Source organism: Lathamus discolor, chromosome 4 (assembly GCF_037157495.1).
Source record: "Lathamus discolor isolate bLatDis1 chromosome 4, bLatDis1.hap1, whole genome shotgun sequence".
NCBI classification, from domain to species: Eukaryota; Metazoa; Chordata; class Aves; order Psittaciformes; family Psittacidae; genus Lathamus; species Lathamus discolor.
In genome coordinates, this window is record NC_088887.1 from 6,755,456 (window position 1) to 6,774,759 (window position 19,304).

Sequence of the window (19,304 nt, forward strand, 5' to 3'; positions counted from 1 at the left end):
GGGAGGAGGAAGGCGATTGTAGCCAAATCTTTGTAGTTCTGCTAAATAACCAAGTACCGAAGGCAAACCTTAGGCAGGAAAGGTAGAGAGATGGAGCCTACTGTTTTGGATGCCGGCTTGAATTTTTTGTTTACTTTTCGGTTTTAGCCACTGCTAAATGTGGATTTTGTGAGAGAACCCGATGGCGGTTGTTCCGTTGGTCCTTATTTGAATTAAATCTTAGTTCTGCTGCTTGTGGATTATTTTTTTTTTTTTTCATTTATTTATTTTTTTAAGAGGACCTTTCCAGGTAGCTGACAAAATGAAGCCTTTGTATTTTTCAATCAATTATACCTAATACTGACGTTGTGTTGGGTACAAGAGACTTGTAAGTGCTGCCTCACTCAGAGGACCATCAAAGACTTTCTTTTTCGCTCCATGTAGCTGAATGTGTTACGACACATCTTTTCTCTCCCCGCCAATCTTCCGAAAGATTTTTCCAAAATGAAGAAATTTAATTTTCGCAAAGTTTTGGACGGTTTAACTGCCTCATCCCCTGGAGGAAGCAGTGGTGGTGGCAGTGGTGGTGGAAGCGGGGCTGGTGGAGGCTCCATGCACCCAGGAGGGACTGCAGGAGCTGCAGGGACACCCAGAGATGAGATCCAGGAGACGCTCACTTCAGATTATTTCCAGATTTGTAAGGTAAGGGCTGTAATTTATTCTATTTTTCTTTTACTATGGAAGTAAGAAAAGCTGTGTGGTGTGTGGGGGCAGTAATATGATGCCAGTAAGCTGAGAACTGCAGTGGTTGTATAAGGACTTCGGGATGAAAAGGCAGAGGTCTCGTTGATGCTTTTTTTTCTTCCTGCTGCAGAGTTGGGGTGGTCAGTAAATTAATAAAAATCTTGATTTCAGCATTCAAGGCCAAATCCTGAGTCCGTGCTTGGACCCCAAACTAGTAAGTAGATTGTGGGCAGGAAAACAAATCGATTGGTACTAGTACAGATAACATTTACAAGTGATTAGAAATTCAAAATTGTATACATCTGCTTCCCCTCCTCACTCATCTCATCCTCGTCCTTTCCTTCCCTTTTTTAAGAAAAAGGCACCAACTAGAAATAAAAAAACAACACAGTGGTTACTGGATGTGCACCTCAGTGATTTGTGAGGAACTGGGTGTAGAGTCGGGGTGGTTTTTTTTAGCATTAATACTGAAGATTATATGACAACAAACTTAGTGGGGCAGCCTAAATGTCAAAAGTTGCCAAATCTGTTTGGCATTGGGTTTTATGTATTGGTTAGGTCCTTAAGTGGGAATTTTCTTTGAGCAGAAAACATATAATATCCCTGTGTATTTTATGCTTTGTATCATTTTTCTGCAACAAAGTTTCCAGTGGTGTTCCTTAATTGCACAAGTGAAATCAGCACAAACTATTTGGTACTTCTGACCAACTCTGGAATACAAAAATTACACTTTTGAAATGAAGATCAGAAGCAAAAGGAGAGATTATATTATAATCCTCTGCTGTTATATTTAACTTTGATGTTATTCAGTAGACTTTACTAGAAGTTTTGTTTGCTTATGTGTTTTGCTTAAAAGGTTCAAATGCAGAATTTTTAGTTAGTGCAGTTTACCATATTGAGGGTAAATGAACTTCATTTATATATTTACTTATTCAGTATACTTTTATTAGCTAAGTAATAGCTAATAAAATTAGCAATTAGCTAGATACGAATTGATTTCAAATTTAGGTTATGGCCAACTCAAGTGCATTCTCATTTCTTTTTGTGTTTTGGGGAGAAGGAAGAAATATAAACAATCAATACGACAAACCTGTAAGACTGTGTGCAGATCTGATCCTTGTGAAACACAGCTTTTCTCATCTTGGATATCATGATTCCAATTCTGTTTGGTTTTCAGCTACAGCTAGTGTCAAAACTCTTGCAGAGTTCAGGGAAGAAGGGTGAGCCACTATGAGTTAACAGTTGGAGACCTTAGAAATAGGTTCTACATAATTCTAATTTCTGAAGGTTTTATACTTTGCCATCCTGAATGAAAACAGGTTCAGGCCTTTTACGTCAAATTATTCAGTATTTTAATAGAGTGTCAGTGATCAGTGCATTAGAGTCATACCTGTTTCCCAGGGTTGAATTTGACTCCTTTTGCTTATGTTCATAGTAATTTAGCATTTTGTGAGACTCCAGGTATTCAGTACAGTGATTTCCCATTGTCGCCACTTCAGTGAAAATTCAGTAAAACAATAATGCAGATAATTAAGACACATTAAAATATCATTAGAAGGTCTGACATTCTGGGACTTTAAGTAAGGCTAAAAACATAGTTTTCTGTGTTTAAGTCATTTGATAGGGCCGAAGATCTGTATTTAGCATGATATGTTTTTAGTTTGTATGATATATTTGCAAAAATAGGCAACATAAGATTAAAAGAAATTAGTTTTCTGCTTAATTTGCTAGATGCACTTGGAAATGGATCTGGTAGATCTACTTGGTGTATAGGTATATGTAATTTTTGAGAAGATTTCAGTGGGCAGTATTTGTTTGTCTTTGCTCTCAGGTTAAAATGTTCTCAGCGAAGTAAGTATTTGCATATAGGAAGGCTTTTGATTGCTTGCAGCAGCACTTGCTTATGAATGCATGGTACTGCAGAAGTCTACTAGCTGGTGGTATACAAACCACCAGCTTCCTTTTTTCAAGGTACAAGAGTATGCTAAAAACAAACTTCCAAAATACTTGGTGATTATGTGCTCATAAAATACTGCAATGTTTATTCAACAGGCTCTCCTTAATCAGCTGTACTGCAGTTTAATAACATTACAAGCATGTTTGAGTGAACCAACAAAGCCCCACAAGCCACTATCCTGCATTATGTACTGTGCAAGTGTACTGAAGCCAGTGGGACTTGACGCAGGCGCAGCTTTCATCCTGCATGCTTCAGGGTGCAGGATCCGAGCCAGAATTCGTACCTCATTCAATTTGAATTAAATTCAAAATACAGCAAGGCACATACAATCCAAGCATTGCCTTCCCTGAGCTTGTGTTGTGTGGAATGTCTGGTGTTTTGTTTGTGTATTTTCACGTTAAGTTACATAAGTTATATAGGCTGCATATTTCAGGATCCATGATCTGTGATCCTGCTGCACACAGAACTGAGTAAAGCTAATGGCAGGTTTGGTTTGTTATGATCTGCAGGATCAAGGCAGATGGACTCACAGTCTCAGTAGCACCTCAAACTTGTTTTTCTTTCTTTGCTGATTATAAAATCTTTATTTAAATATGAAACATAAAAGCTGACTCATACTTGAGAATTAAAGAGCATTACCCTGCAGTTTTTATTTAAATAAATCGTCTTTCTGAAGTTTGTGGGAGGTCTGCTTGGCTAAAATCACAGATCCAGCCCTCTACCAAAACTCTTTCTATTCGTAACACACTTGATTTCATTAGTAACACACCTGAAAGCTGTCTCTCCGTTTTGTGATGTTTTTAGGATGCTTATTATCACAGTGTCTTTCTGAGATATGGGTTCAGAACTTAATAAAAGTAAATTGGATATTTCATTTTACACTGAGATGTATACAATAACTTACTTTTGGCATTTATATTTCAATCATTAAATTAATCTTCTGTATTGCAAGTCAAAAAATGAAATATTGTTGAAACTATTACATATGAATGAACTGGCCTTTTTTAAGCATGATAAATCTCTAGGTTGGTAGCTGTACTACCAACCTAGTACTGTTCAACCTGTAGTTGGTAGTACAGGTAGTACAACCTGTACTACCAAGTATTCATGTAATGTCAAATTTGGTCAAAACTATATTTCGTGGTAACAGGAAGCTGAGGTATAGTTTCTTATATCTAGGGCTGGGATTTGAGTATCCAAGTGGAAATCATGAAAGTATTGATTATAATTCACATTAATTAAGTTCAACATGTCAGACAGCAGCATCATGCCAAAAACTAGGCATGATCCAGTAGAATATGTTAGTAAAGCATATGTTAATTTTAACAAGGATAGATCTAGTTTCCTTGGGTTTGCTCCTTTATATTTTCCCACTGTATATATGTTGGCAATGATTTTTTTAGGTTCACCAGTGTTTGTTCATAGCATTCAGAAACTAAAATACAGCACTGGGGAGAGATGTGCTATTAATATAGGAAGTGGGAAGATCACAATTAGGATGTTGTAAATTATTTGAGTAGAACTTCAAACAGAAAGAAGATATAAGGTGACAGCAGTGTTCTTATTACTTTTGCAGAAGCTTGACTGTTAGGGGATGGTGCAGTTGGGAAAAACTGAGTAGGAATGAAGATGTACATTTTTTGACCAGAAAGTGCATATTTTTCATGAAAATAAGTCTTCCACAGAAAAGTCTTTGAGCTTTTCTTGAAGAACAATCATGGGGTTTTAATTTGTAGAGCTTGTTGTTAATAACTGTGCAGAAAATGTTTGAAACCAAGACCTCAGTTTAGAGCACAATAACAGTTGCACTTTAGCAGATGTACCATTAATGTAGAATGTTTTCTTAACAACCTGATACCCTAGAAAAGGTTTAAGAACAGCTGAACTGATCATCTTCTCACAGAGTTATCCCCCAAATGCTGATTGTTATAGACTACCTTTAAACCCTGAAGCACAAGATTTGTGTTCTGTCCAAAACTGGTCTTTAGTGTCAATTACTGAGTAGTCTTGCTATCTAATAAACATCCCTTTGAATCTTGCTGTATCATTCACATTGGTAGTATAGTCACAGTTTCAGTAGACACATTACGGAATCTTTGTACAAAATCCATGCAGGCCAGAATAGTGTTAGTTTTTTGTTGAAACTGGTATGGAAGCTCATGGCCCATTGCAGCTGTGCTTTCCTAACCCTTCTTGTCTTTGACAAAAGAAGACCCTCAGTAGCCAATCTAAGTAATTTAAAGAGGCCTTCATGAATGAACAAGGAACTTGTGGCTGCCCCTTCCCTGGCAGTGTTCAAGTCCAGGTTGGACAGGGCTTGGAGCAACTTGCTCTAGCGGAAGGTGCCCTTGCTTGTAGCAGGGGATTGGAACTGGATGAGCTTTAAGCTCCCTTCCAACCTGAACCATTCTGTGATTCTATCTGGATTTCCTATAAGGTAGTCTTAAATTTTAATTCCCACTGTTTATAGATGATAATACTCTATTTTGTTGACCAGTGAAGATGAACATTTAGTCACTTGTACTTGACAACAGTCAAGGAGGTACTTTAACTGCAGATGCAACATGACATTATAGTTCAATGATAATGGAGAGAAGTTGAATTTTGGAATGACAGTTTAGGAACAATTCTGTGATAGCACATAGTTCTATGTTTTGCTATGAATAATAATAAAAATTCTTTGTTATAAGCTATTCATAGTGTTTTAGTTAGCTTGAGCTGTTTAGTTAATCTGCATTGCTTCCTTAATAAGGTTATTCAGGGGAAAGAGAAGTATGTGAAGGGCTACATTTCAGAGAAAACCCATGTTAAAAAAAGTATTAACCCTTACTTGTAAGTGCTCAGAGTTCATTTAATGGTAAATGAACAGAGTTACTTTAGTGGTAAATAAGATAATTTCGGAAGGATTTTTCCTATACACTGCAGTTCGGACCTAATGCTAGGTGCAAACCCCTATTCTGTTGAAAACTAGAGAGGCGTAAATGACACTTCTGTAATTAGATGATAGTAATTTTATGAAATGTGTGATAAGTGTAACATACTTTTCTTTTTTAAATGTTTGCATTAATTACAACCCAGACTCTTCAGTGCTGAAGAGCACAACACATTAAAAGCTTCTTTAAGAACTTAGAAGATTTGTAGCAACCTATAGTAGTATGAGTGGACTCTCTTGTTCTGTTTTTTTGCAAATACTCATCTTTTTGCATCACTATGCTCATTAATCAAATATTAATCCTAAATGCATTAACGTAGACCCTTCATGGCCAACACATGCAATTACAGCTTCAAAACAATTTTAAGACTTTTAAGGTTGCGAAACAAAGCACTCAGAAGTTCCAGATTTCTTAAATGAAGTTTGCTCGTCATACAACCTTTCATTACATGATCAGTATTTCTTCTATAGGTTTAATTTAGTAAAATGAGTAGTGTGTGCTCAATGGAAAGCACTCCAGTATTTCTCTGCCTAATTAGAGCTCAGAGCATGCCTGAATATTAAGCTCCTCATGGACTTTTGCAACAGAAGTGCTCACCACTGTAGTTTTGCAATCTTTATGAACATTAATGAATTGACCTTCATAATATTTCTGTGAGATGGAGGTATTATTACTCCTGCGGTATAGATGAAAATCCCAAATGCTAGATTGTTTGGTGTCCACTGTTTTGAGCTTCCAGCTTCATCTGATTTGAATCTGATATATTTTTTTAGAATATTTAATGTTTTTATACCACTTATGTCTTCCAATTATGCCTCCTATTGTATTCACATTTTGTTGCAAGTATTGTGCACAAAATGGACAGTCTTTAGGCTTGCTAGTTACATCTCAATTTATGTGTCCACCTTGGAATGGTTCTGAATTTCCTTCCTGTCTCAAATAGCTACAGATGGAATTCTGGCTCCGTACTGGACCTGTGAATTGTACTGAAGCTGTCTGAATATCATCAACCTCAATTATCTCAAATTGGTCAATCACAAAACGGAAACATGATTAGCAGCCACATGTGAAAAGCTTAATTCATGGCCCTTGGCTTGCTCATTTATAAAACTAAATGATAAGAGCATTGATAGAGAATTGCAGAAAGGAAATTCTATCTGAATTGTACCTTTCACCTTCCTGGTTTGTGCCAAGTACACACATTTGGCAGACAACAGTTCTTTGATGGTTCACTTTTGGTTTGTCCATGCAACAGACTAGACCTGTACTATGCATGGAGTGAGGCAGAAGTTCTATGGCAGCAAAGGAGAATTTGATTCCTATAAGAGGGGAAGAAATTCAGGTTGCATAGATTATTTTAGTGCACGTATGTTCTAAATTTTCTGCTTTTTATGGTTGACCTTGCATTTTTTAGCAATATAAGAATCATAGAATATCTGGAGTTGGAGTAGACACATGGAAATCACAGAGTTCAACTCCGGACTCCACACAGAGCAATCTAAAAGTTAGACTATTTGCTGTAATTTTGTGTGCCATTTCAAGTGGGGTTATTTTGCTTTTGGTTTGTGGATTTGTTTGTTTGGGGGTGTTTTGTTTGTTTTATTCCAAGGATTCATTCATTTCAATCACATAGAGTCCTTGGATAAAAAATTGAAATCAGGATACGCGTTTTCCCCATGAGAAAGAATGTCCCTCCTCACTGAAAATGCATGTTAGGCATAGGTTAATACTCTCTTGGTTCAGGGGTCACTTTTTCACAGGCAATTGTTCAGAGATCAGATCATCATAGCAGGACTCTAGTCTTTCTTCCCTGAGCTAATTATTGGACTGGGAAATCTATGGATATCCTAGAAATGGTGAAAAAACCCCCGTGAAACATACTGAGGAATGCAATGTTTTCATGTTTACATCGCTCAGGCCAGCTGTGGTGATGCCAACTTTCATCTTGTGAGAAATGTGCTGAGTTTATACCTGGGACACAGGGCTTTTCTCACCAAGCTAATTCCCGTTACCAAGTTTGCTCTTGTTGTCTCTGCTTTATTCTGTATTCCATGATTTTTATCCTCTTAATTGTTACTCCCTGGTAGTGGAATTGGACACACTGGATTGGATATACCTCGCCTCACTTGTGAGCCACTGGTTAGTTAGTGAGACATTTTCTCACTCTTAGTGAGAAAAGTGGTTTTGAATCCCTTCTGAGAGGATGGAGGAAATTCGGCCTGGTTGGCCCATATCTTACGGAGTGTTCTGATCTTAGAGCTGTCGTGTAAAACATTGGCTGTGTAAGCAACCTTTCCTACTTTTTTATGAAAGAAAAAGTTGTACCTCATTAATTTAAAGAAATGGCTGAGAAATTACTTTGAAGTTCATGAATAAAACTACAAAGTAATAGGAGATTTTTTTTGTTTTTCCAAATGGAAATATATAGGCTACATAAAACATGCAGTTATCCTCAGTGGAATGGACTAAATCTAAGACAGAGCCTGTTCTAACTTGGTTATTTTGGATGAATCTCCATTCATATCTGACTCTTATTCTGAGATATGTGACACTGCCTGGTGTATAGTGTATACCCAGATCCCTTTGCAAGGTCTGTGTGAAAATACTGTGAAAAGTTAGTACACTCACTTTGGAAACAGAGAAAAAGAAGCAGTAGAGAAATGATCTAAAATACCCTAAGCTACATGAATGTACTGGTCTATTTGCTATTCTAAGAAAACGTGTTTAGAAAAGCAGATTATAGGGATGTATTAATTTGTCACAATGTATGTTAGAGTCATTATAGGGGAAAGTTAGAGGATTTTATGATTGGAAGTAAAAGTAATGTGCATCTGTGGAGAGGAGAGAAAACAATATTGTTAGGTACAGATGGCTAGTAAATATGCTCAAATGTAATAAGATGTTATCTTTGTGCAGTGCTGTGTCCATTCCTAGCAGATCACCAGCATAGACTATGAATAGTAAAAAATGCTAGAGACAATCTGTCGCCTGTAGCTAGGGTCAAAGTCTGCTGAGGTACACTTTTTATGGTTCCTTTGAAGTTAAGTTGTATACAGTACTGGAAAAAAAATTGACCCTTAATATTTAAGGCTTTGAATTGATGAATGCATGTACTCAAAAGTAGCCTTACTGAATTCAGTGGTATATGTGCAGATGCAGGTGTACATGGTAGCATGTCTTCTTGCAGAATTTGAATCCAATCAATTAAGACCAATTTTTTTTTGTTACATTAAAAAATATGCTATAGAATAGTACCATGAGGTCAAACACTCAGAAGTCAAGTTCCTTATTCAGCTGGTATGCAGTTAACTCTGTATGTGTGGCAGTCTAGTCTTTGTAGCACCGTTTATTTTCTTGAAGTCTCTGCTTATGTTTTGTTCCTGTCCACCACCACGTTTGGTTTGAAGAGTACGCAGCATGTGGGAAGGATGGATGTTACTCACTGTGTGTTCCTGTGAGATGAAGTCTCTGCATTATCCACTGGACATCAACAAAGATTCATTCTAAATAAATTATGAATGCTCATCTTGGCTTTGTTCATCACATTCTATCTATTGCATCCCTTAAGGATGGATATGTGCTTTCAGTTGTATTACAGATACATTCCACTGTAGCTGTGGATAAAAGTCAGTTGTTGTGGGTCCAAAGAATCCTAGTTTATTTCTCGTTTGTCCCTACATATGTTTTGAAGTGCTCCCTGAATGAGGCAAAGGCAGGAAAACTGGCATGTGGTTATGTAAACAGAGATCTGATTCTTATCGTCTTTAGATACAGTGCCTTCATCTGTGTCTGTGGGCTGTGCCCTTGGTAGCATTTTGGGCGATGCAGCAGGGGATACTAATGTGCAAGATCTGCTGGATTTCACTGCTTTAGAGGGCAAAACCTGCCACAAAATATCCCGAGTTAATCTGGAGTATATCTTCACCATATGTGAGATGGGATGCTGGCCAGTATCTCCTGATTAAATTCTCCATTCAACATCAGAAAAAAAAAGTCCTCATTGCATACAATATGCATACAGAAAGAAGGTAGGAGAATATTAATTATGAGCTAGTAATAAATAGTAAATGTGTTGTAGATGCTAGTAATGAAATCTGGTAATGATCTTAGCAGGTAGAAATGCCAAATTTTGTTGCAGAATGAAAGATTTCCATGGAAATACATCAAGAATATAGATTATAGCAAAGTAGGGCTTTAACACTGTTTCTATAGATTTAAAAAATAATAATAGAAAATCAACCTTCAAGAACTTTAGCAGAGTAGCAGAATTTTCTTGTATCACAGCAGCAGGGCATTTTTGTGCAAGAATTTTTATGGCTCTTTTGGGGTTTTTGAATTTTTATATTTTGTGTGGGAGTTTTTGTTTTGCTTTTGTGAGTTTATTTCATTTTTATTTTTTTTAAATTGAAATATTCTGAAAGCAGCAAACAAAGCATCTGCTTCAGAACAGGAACCACAATCAGCCAGAATAGAACACTACATAATCAGCCTAAAGTAGCAAAGTCCCAGAAAATCAAGAAGTGAGAAGGCATGCAAAATGAATTAGAGTTATTGCTATGTTGTTCTGGTAGAACTTTAATAAAAATAGATGATTTTTTTTTCTCCATTAAAGTTATGAAATTATGTTATTTTCTGCATCCACAGTCATAGTGACGACAAAAATATTTTCTTTCAAGGCTCTTGGCTATGTTGAATGATTTTACAATTCTTGTAAATCCCTATAAGCCAGATCTCCATCAGACAGATGATATTCTGAACCAAACTATTTCAAGTTATAGAGCAATATGGTTAAATGAGGCAACAACAACAACAAAATCAATATGAACTATTATTTGAGTTACTTTGGCTGTAATGATTCCCATTTGGACAGAAGCTTTACTTAAGTAGGTAGGACCAATTGGGGTTTGAAATCAGTGGTTTAGGGCTGGATTTTTTTTTTTTTTGTTAGTATTTTACATTAAAGCCAAGGCAAAATATAATCCTTTTAAAGTCCGTGACATTTTCTATAGGTTGATGCCTCATTTCTTCTTGCCAGTTTAAATGGTGAGAATGAGGAGTCTGCTAGAACATATTTACTGAAAATGGATGCAATTCCTGCATTGTTGTATTCTCCATTTTCTTCCCTTTTTTGTAATTTTTTTATTTAAAACTTGGTGGAGTTCTTTTTAGAAAGAATGGGAATGAAAAATGTGAAAACATTTGCATACAATATTTCTCTTGAATTTAGGGTTTCTCCAAAGGGGGTAATACCTACTTTGGGATGATTATATTCATGTATTGTCCTGTAACTTATTTTATTAACTTACTATAAAGCTGCGACTCAGTGCTGTGGTAGATGTGGCAAGGTGGTGTAGTTGTCAAGTTGTCGCTTGGCCACAGCAAGACTGATTTAAATAGATCAATCAAATTAAAATCCAAACACTGCTTTGGGCAGGGGAAGTTGGACTAGACAGTCTGCAGAATTCCCCTCCAATCTCATCTCTGCTGTGAACTGGGAATAATGCAGTTCGTAGTATCATAGAACATTTTGGGTTGGAAAGGACCTGAAGACCATCCATTTCCAACCCACTGCCATGGGCAGGGATACCTCATACTAGATGATGTCAATCAAGGCCCTGTCCAACTCTGAACACTGCCAGGGATGGAGCTTTTACCACTTCTCTGGGCAACCTGTGCCAGCGCCTTGCCACCCTCACAGCAAAGAATTTCTTCCTTATATCTAACCTGAGCTTCCCCTGGTTAAGGTTAGACCCATCACCCCTTATCATATTGCTCTGGTCCCTGACGAAGAGTCCCTTTCCAGCATCCTTCTTCGAGGATCAATGTAATTTTATTTATTTGTAGGTTTTTGTCTGAATTATATTAGTTGTGTATTTTTGATACACTACAGTATATTTCAAAGAATGAGAATGCTTTTTTGAAATTCAGAAGGCCTTATTTTTCCCCTGTGGTTCACTTAACTTGGCTATTTGTATCAATATGAATCCTGTGTGAATAGGACCGTTCTTATTTGATGATAGTTCTTAACATCCAGTTTTCTGAACTGAAACTGACAGTGGAAAAAAAACAGACGTCTCTGAGGTTGCTGCAGAGATTTTGGTCATGAAAAGAGGAATTTTAGGAAGGACTGCAAGATTTCTTCTACATTTTAGTTATTTATTAAGGTTGTTGTCTGGAAGATGCCTTTTTGATGTAGTTTCATTTTCAGGGCCGATCTGTATGAGGAAACTGAAAAATTATGTAATGTGTGGTAGAACTAGCATGTTTCAAAAACCAATCATATGGTCTGCATACAGGCTTTTTAAAACTAGTAGAGTAAAACCAGTGCATACTAAAATATAGACTTAATGCTGTGTTTTTCAGCCTTATGTTTTACATCTTCTAAGTACATTAAGCTGTTTGCAAAGGGAAAAATATTTCATATGTTCATAGGACAAAAATATCTGATGTCCAGGTCAGTTAATTTTAAATACTCTAGCACTGAATTTTTCACATAATTATCAGTATATGATAATTGTGGAACAAAACTGTAAAAATTCAGGTTGTGTTTGAAGTCTGCTTCATGTCCAGGACAGAGATTCTTCTCAAAAATCTACTGTAGCTTATTGAGGGACCTTTTATAGCAAAGTAAGCTCTGTAAAATTTGTAAATTTTCAGAATTAAAAAGACAACCCAAATTTGCCTATTGCTGAAAGTATTATTCTTCTATTCCAAAAGTTGTGTATGTAAATGTTAGGAACATTTTTTACTAATCCTATTGTTCCCTGTGCATAGCTTTTCTTCCTGACTCTGTATTACCTAATTCAGCAACATTTCTTTTTCCTTCATGTACCCACATTTTCCATGCTTTTTCTCTACTGTGTCGTTCTTCACTGAGGCTGCTCTCCTTTCCCTCCCTCCCTCAGATGCACTGCTGCTGGTGAAGATAATAAGCTTATGAGAAATACCCTGCTGTGACAAACCAATGGTCCATATCACCCAGCAGTCAGTCTCTGACAGTGGCAATAGAATATGTCATTGAGGGAGAGTAGTGTTAGATCACTTTCTATAGACCATTCCCTTTCTAATGTCCCATCATCCACCATCACTTGATTGGAGACATCAGAGAGTGTATCCCTAGCCAGTCCTTTTATAATCCATTTCAGTAATGTCCATGAATTTGTCTAATGCCTTTTTGAACTTGCTGCTACTGTTAGCCTTCACAGTGGCAAGTTTCATTACCTGTTGTATAAGGAAGTTTTGGTTTTGTTTTTTTGTTTTGTTTTTTTGTTTTTTTCCTGTTTTAAACTTACTTTCATTTGTTTTGAATTGCTCTGTGGTTTAGCTGAAGAACAGTTCCATGTTTAGCTTACCCACTCTTTTGATGACAAAAATCTCAGTCATATCCCCTCACAACCTTCTCCTCTCCAAACTGAAGTTTTGGCAGTTTTAGTCTTTCCTGGTAAGGCTTGTGTCCGACACCCTGAGCATTGGTTGCCTTCTCCGTATCAGCTTTGACTTCACTACTTCAGATGTGGAGACTAGAGCTTCATAGTACTCAAGTAATGGTCTCACAGAGGTTTTATGTAGCAGCAAAACAATGCCCTCTGGTTTTCTTTATGCTCTTCCTGATGAAATATGTCCAATATTACTTGGCTTTTTGGGTTGCTGCTGCACATTAAGCCATAGATTTCAGAGGAATGCCAACCATGCCCACAAAATCACTTTCCTGACTTGTAAATGCCATTTCCAAATTCAGCATTGTGGAAACCTAATGAAGAGTTGTGGGATTTTTTCCTTTAGGTTCCTGATCTTACATCTGTCCACACTGAATCTCATTTATCACCTTCTTGCACACTTACTCAGGCTGATGAGGTCTTTCAGGAGTTGATAACCATCAGCAGTGAATTTCACTATGCAAAGCAGCTTGCTATCAGCTATGAACTTAGAGATTTCAGTGTTCACTACCTCTTACAAATTAAAAATGATGAATAAAAGTAGTCCAAGCACTTCTCCATGGAGTACCCTACTTTTTGAATTTTCTTCATGGTAACTTAAAACCCTATCCTTTATTTTCTGTTCTCTAACCAGCTTTCAGTACACCAAAAAAACTTTTTTTCACTCCCATGACAACTTTATTTCTTTAATAATGTTGCTGTAGATGGAATGTTGCAGAAAGGCTTTTGGAATACTTATATGTATTCTCTTACATATGCATATTCTCTTTCTTACATAAATTGTTACATACAGTCCTCTGTATCAGGGACTGTAGTAATAGGGCAAGGGGTAATGGGTTTAAACTGAAGCAGGGGAAGTTCAGATTAGATACAAGGAAAAGTTCTTTACTGTGAAGGTGGTGAGGCATTGGCACAGGCTGCCCAAGGAAGTTATGAATGCTCTGTTGCTGACACTATTCAAGGTCAGGTTGGGCAGAGCCTTCAACAACCTGGTCTAGTGGTAGGTGTCCCTGCCCATGGCAGGGGGTTGGAACCAGATGACCTTAAGGTCCTTTCCAGCCCAAGCCATTCTGTGATTCTATTCATATTCTCTTTATTTACATGCATGCTGACAGCTTCATAGAATTGGAGAAAACAAGTTAAAGAGGATTTGCTATTGTAGAAGCTCTACTGGCTTCTGTAAAGGTCTTTATCCACGCGCTCCATTAGTCTTTATTATCCCATCTTGCGGGGGACAGCAATCAACCTTCCCAGTTTATAGCTCCAGAGTAGATGTTTTTTCCTATATGACTGTTTCATAGAATCATAGAATAGTAAGGGTTGGAAAGGAACATATCATCTAAGCTTTACACAGAGTAAAAGAGCTGTCTGTGGGTGTATTAACCTGGGGTTTTGGGGGTTGGTTTTTCTTTTTTCTTAGATAATTTTTAGGATATCCTGTGAAGATGCTCAGAAGCCTCAGTTCCTAATGTAGGTTAAGGGTTACATGGAATCTGTGGCTTGGTTTTGAAATTTTGGAAAGTTTTAGGGAAGCTAGGTTTTTACAAAAAATATTCCTTGTACAAAATGAAAATTTAGCTAATAAGAAAACAATACAAGAGGTACACTTTTTTTTTTTTTTCAGGTTGGAAGCCTACTGATACCTTGTTCTCTTTCCGTCTTTTGTGAGCAGGCAACAATTGTAACAGAAATTCCAGGCACAAATGAGGGATGTCATCATCTTAAAGCAATACAATACATGGCAGCTTGTCCTTGTAAGCACCCATTTTCACCACTGCAACCTTGGTGAAAGCTGTAATCATTGGCATTTCTTAATTTCCTATATAGCTGAGTAAGAGGCGATATAGGTTTCAGTCAACATTCATCCTCTAGCTGGTAAACCAATCACTTACTTGCTTCAATTAGGTTTTTGCATGTGACATGCTGGTCACAGTTTGGATGTAGATTTTACATCCAGAGTCACAGGCTTAGACTACAGAGATCAGTTTTAGCAAATAGACATCTAAAAGATACTTAACTAAGTAAGTAAGTTTTGCTGTCTGACAAACAGGGTATCTGTAAAACACTAGTTGAAAAGTTACAATTTTAAGTTTATGCAGATAGCAGGGACAGATTTGACTATAAACACTATTACTTACTTGATTTGGTTTAAGATCAAGTTTAGTCCTGTATTTTTGAAGCTATTGAGACAATAAAAAAAAGCACTTTGAAAAAATGGTGCTTGCAGTCTAATATAAAACTGCCATAGGAAGAAAATTAGTTAAAAACTCTTCTACTGGAAGACTGTATTATAAACCATGTGAACAATTATAGTGGATAGTATATATTATACTATTGAGATTTTTTTTCTGTTATTGACATATGTCATGGTATAGAATCATAGAATGTTAGGTTAGAAAGGACCTTAAGATCATCCAGTTCCAATCCCTCCCATGGGCAAGGATGCCTCACACTAGACCAGCTTGCCCAAGGCTCTGCCCAGCCTGGCTTTGAACACTGCCAGGGGTGGAGCATTTACCGCTTCTCTGGGCACCCTGTGCCAATGCCTCACCACCCTCACAGTAAAGAACTTCTTCCTTACATCTAACCTGAACTTCCCCTGTGTTAGTTTAAACCTGTCACCCCTTGTCCTATTGCTCAAGGCCCTGATGAAGAGTCCCTCTTCAGCACTCTCATAGGCCCCCTTCAGACACTGGAAGCTGCTCTCAGGTCTTCACGCAGCTTCTCTTCTCCAGGCTGCACAGCCCCAACTTTCTCAGCCCCTCTCCATACGGGAGGTGCTCCAGCCCCTGATTATCTGGGTGGCCCTCCTAAATATGTGAGTAAGATAAGTATCTGGGAAAGAGATTATTATGTTCTGTACAGCATATTAAAGTGTTCTGTGGTAGAATGCTAGTAAGCCCAAATAATCGATTTCCTATATTCATATAGGTAAACTGGTTGTGTGAAGATTACTTTAACGAGATATATATATATATGTATATCTATATATATGCAATTCACTGTAAGAATATTTGCTTACAATGGTTTAAAAGAAAATCTGAAAGAGAACAGCAAAGCTGAACAAAAATTAGTGCTGAAATTGTTGCAGCATTTCTCACTGCTCTGTTTCAAAATTATTTCACATACTGCAGATAAACTGTTTGTCATAGGGAGCACAGACTGCCCCTAGAGACTGCATGCTATCAGAGGAGACATAGAAGAAAGCTGGATAATGTGGAGAAAAGCAGCCCTGGCTCCATCTGCTGTCTGCTTTTTCTCTCCTTTTTTTTTTCTTCCTTAGGCCATCCAGGGTAGGGAGGTCCCGTATTTCCTTGAACACAAACTGATGTTTTAGGGTCATTTTTCTCCTTTGACCTGTCATTGAGATGGTTTAATTTTGGGAAAAAGATCTGCTTTGCCTTGTGTTTTCTGCTCACCATTGGTAGTTTCGGTCTACATTGTTCTTACCAGTCACAACTCAGATTAAGTAGGAACAAACTTTTTCTTGTCACCCTTGAATCAAGTTAATTTTGTGGCCTTCCTCTCTTCTTGATCTGTATTAGTGAATGCTCTAAGGAAGCACAGGTGCAGTTCTAGAATCATTCCTAATTCTTAGATGTATGCTCGTATCCACTTCAAGTGTTAGCTTGTCATGTCATTTCCTCACAGTACTTGGAAATAGAAAGGATATTGGACCAAGGCTAAGGAGAAGAGTCTGAGGGCCTGAAGTGTTCCAGCTTGTCCCTGTTCTTGTCTTTGATCTTCATAACCATTTTGGAGGCCGTTCTTATTTGTGCCAAAATCTCAATCATAAACGCATCTTTTTCTGCCTTAATTGTGTATACTGTAGCTTGGCGCTCCAGCCAAGCTGCATTTGTCCTTTATTAGAGTCTTAATAAATTTAAATGTTTTGCTTGAAAATTGTTGTTTACTTGAATGTTCAATAGTCTTCAACATTTCTTATTTATTTGTTTATTTTTTTAATTCTACAAACAACAGAATTTTGCATTCCCAAGAACTTCCCAATTGGAATTACTGGAAATACTCAAATTTGGAAGATGGCTGCGAAGCAGAAGTAACACTTTTGAGTCAATCCTAGAGTTTGGGAATTCTGGTTCTACTTCTAAACCATTGTTTTGTCTCAGTAACAGGACTCAATTAAAATTTCCAAATGAAAAGTCTGACTGGAGATGGCAAAAATACTGAAAATACAAACCCTATGCTAAATACATATGAGCAAGAATGCAAGTAAGACTTTAAACTCATTGATCTTTGCATTCTTAGCTCTAAAAAGTAGTGCTGAAAGCTCGAGTCGTCACTAAACCTCAGAAACAAATACTGTGCCTGGTATTGCTAGAAATTCAAACTTTCTTAGAGAGGATTTCTAAAAATGAATTATAAAAAAGATCATTTTTGCAATATATGGGTTTTTTTTTGTTTGTTTGTTTTTTTTTTTCCCCAGAAAAGGAAGATCTATTCCCAAGAACCCAGAAATCTCAAACAGAATAGGAAATTAGTCAGGAAATTAGTAAGTTAGGCCAGACATTCAGCACACTAGAAAATACTACAGTTCGTAATTCCTGATGTGTTTGCGGCATGAGAGGCAAAACCATTTTTATAGTATATATGTTGAGTTCCAGCTTAGATGTCAAATGAAAAAATGTTATATTTGGGTGATCCTACCACATGACAAGGTGGTAAAAAACCTCAAAGCAAACCAAGCCAGAAACACAGTTGTGGAGATCTTTGACAAATGTCTCCATTGACATAAGAAGTGAATTACTTTTCTACAGCTTGCTGAAGTAGCACATTTCTGGATTTTTGCAGTCTAGTAACTAAAAATTAGACTTTCTTTTAAACAACATCCACTCTCAGCAATAATTAAGATTGGAGATCAGTAAGATTTCTTTTAAGGAGGTGGCTGTGTGCTGAGAACCATACATTTGGTTGTTCCCAAGCTACTTAGGAATATCGGTTCAAGTGTTTCCAGCTGTACTGGAAGAGTTGGAGTGATACAACTGTAGGAATCATCAGCTGCCTTTTACTCAACAGGTCTGCAAATAACGAATCCCGTTTGTTGAAGCTGTTCCATAGAGACTGCTGAATGCTTTAGTGGACAGTTCATGAGCCAGATCCTTTCAAGGAAGAAAAAGATATCTTAAAAAGTTAAATTTTATTCAGTTCAAAGTACTTCCTCTGCAGTCCTAACTATGTACTAAAAAAGAGTCAATCCTCAAGTTCAATATTCTATTAAACGTTATAAATCGTTAATATTATACGAAAGAAATATATTGTTAGCCAGTTTTCAGTAAGCAGTTGCACACAAAATGAATTGGTTAATTTGGAGGTGTGTTTGTATATTCTACTCTAGTTATGTCCAGTTTTTTTCTTATGTTAGTGTTCTCCCTCATCAGATTTTTCTTCATAAGAATCAGGCAGGTCATGTTGGTCAGAACCTCCGGGTTAAGGTAAATTGTTATTTGAGGTGGTCTTCAAACTCAAGGCTGTGTTGCATCATGCTCAGTTCATTTATTCCCCAATATATCTATGCAAAAATTAGAATTCAAAGCATAGTATTACAAATAAATACTAAGAAAGGGTGAGTGGTTCAGTTGCTTATTTTGAGAGCACCTCTGGCATCTTTGTTTTTTAAATTTATATTGAGGACTTTTACCTCATAGACTCAATTCAGTCTACTGGTTTGTTTGATCTCTTCTCCTGGATGTGTTGTTTCTTTCTGCTGAAGCTCTTCTGTGGAGGCTAAGGTTATTTGTGGCAGTGTTTTCAAAGCATATTATGTGTCTTTCTTCAATTTCTAGTTCAGCTGCGTTGCATATTGATGTTATCTTTCATTATACAATATAAGCAATATGTATCAGTTGTATGTTGGCATATGCATTGCAATCTACTTTGTTACAACAAAACCATTTAAAGTATCACTAAGGACCATACCTAGAAATTGACATGAGTGAGACTCTCCCCTATTCAAAATACTATACAACTGTATCAAGCGTGACCAGCAGGTTGAAGGAGGTGATCCTGCCCCTCTATTCTGCTCTCGTGAGACCCCACTTGGAGCACTGTGTGTGGTTCTTGTGTCCTCAACATAAGAAGGACATGGAGCTGTTGGAGCAAGTCCAGAGGAGGCCACGAGGATGATCAGGGGCTGGAGCACCTCCTGTTTGAAGACAGGCTGAGAAAGCTGGAGCTGTTCAGCCTGGCAAAGAGAAGCTGCTTGGAGACCTCAGAGCAGCTTCCAATGTCTGAAGGGGG

The 19,304-nt window shown here is 37.2% G+C and overlaps 1 protein-coding gene across 3 annotated transcripts in view; it reads left to right on the forward strand.

The window, feature by feature from the left end:
- The first annotated feature begins 483 nt into the window (after positions 1-483).
- The window catches only part of STXBP5L (syntaxin binding protein 5L), a 192,769-nt gene continuing 173,948 nt past the window's right edge, over positions 484-19,304 (forward strand). For all 3 annotated transcript variants that reach the window (XM_065676132.1, XM_065676133.1, XM_065676134.1), the window contains exon 1: positions 484-681. In XM_065676132.1, the coding sequence (XP_065532204.1) occupies positions 484-681 (198 nt within the window). The remainder of the gene's footprint in view (positions 682-19,304) is intronic.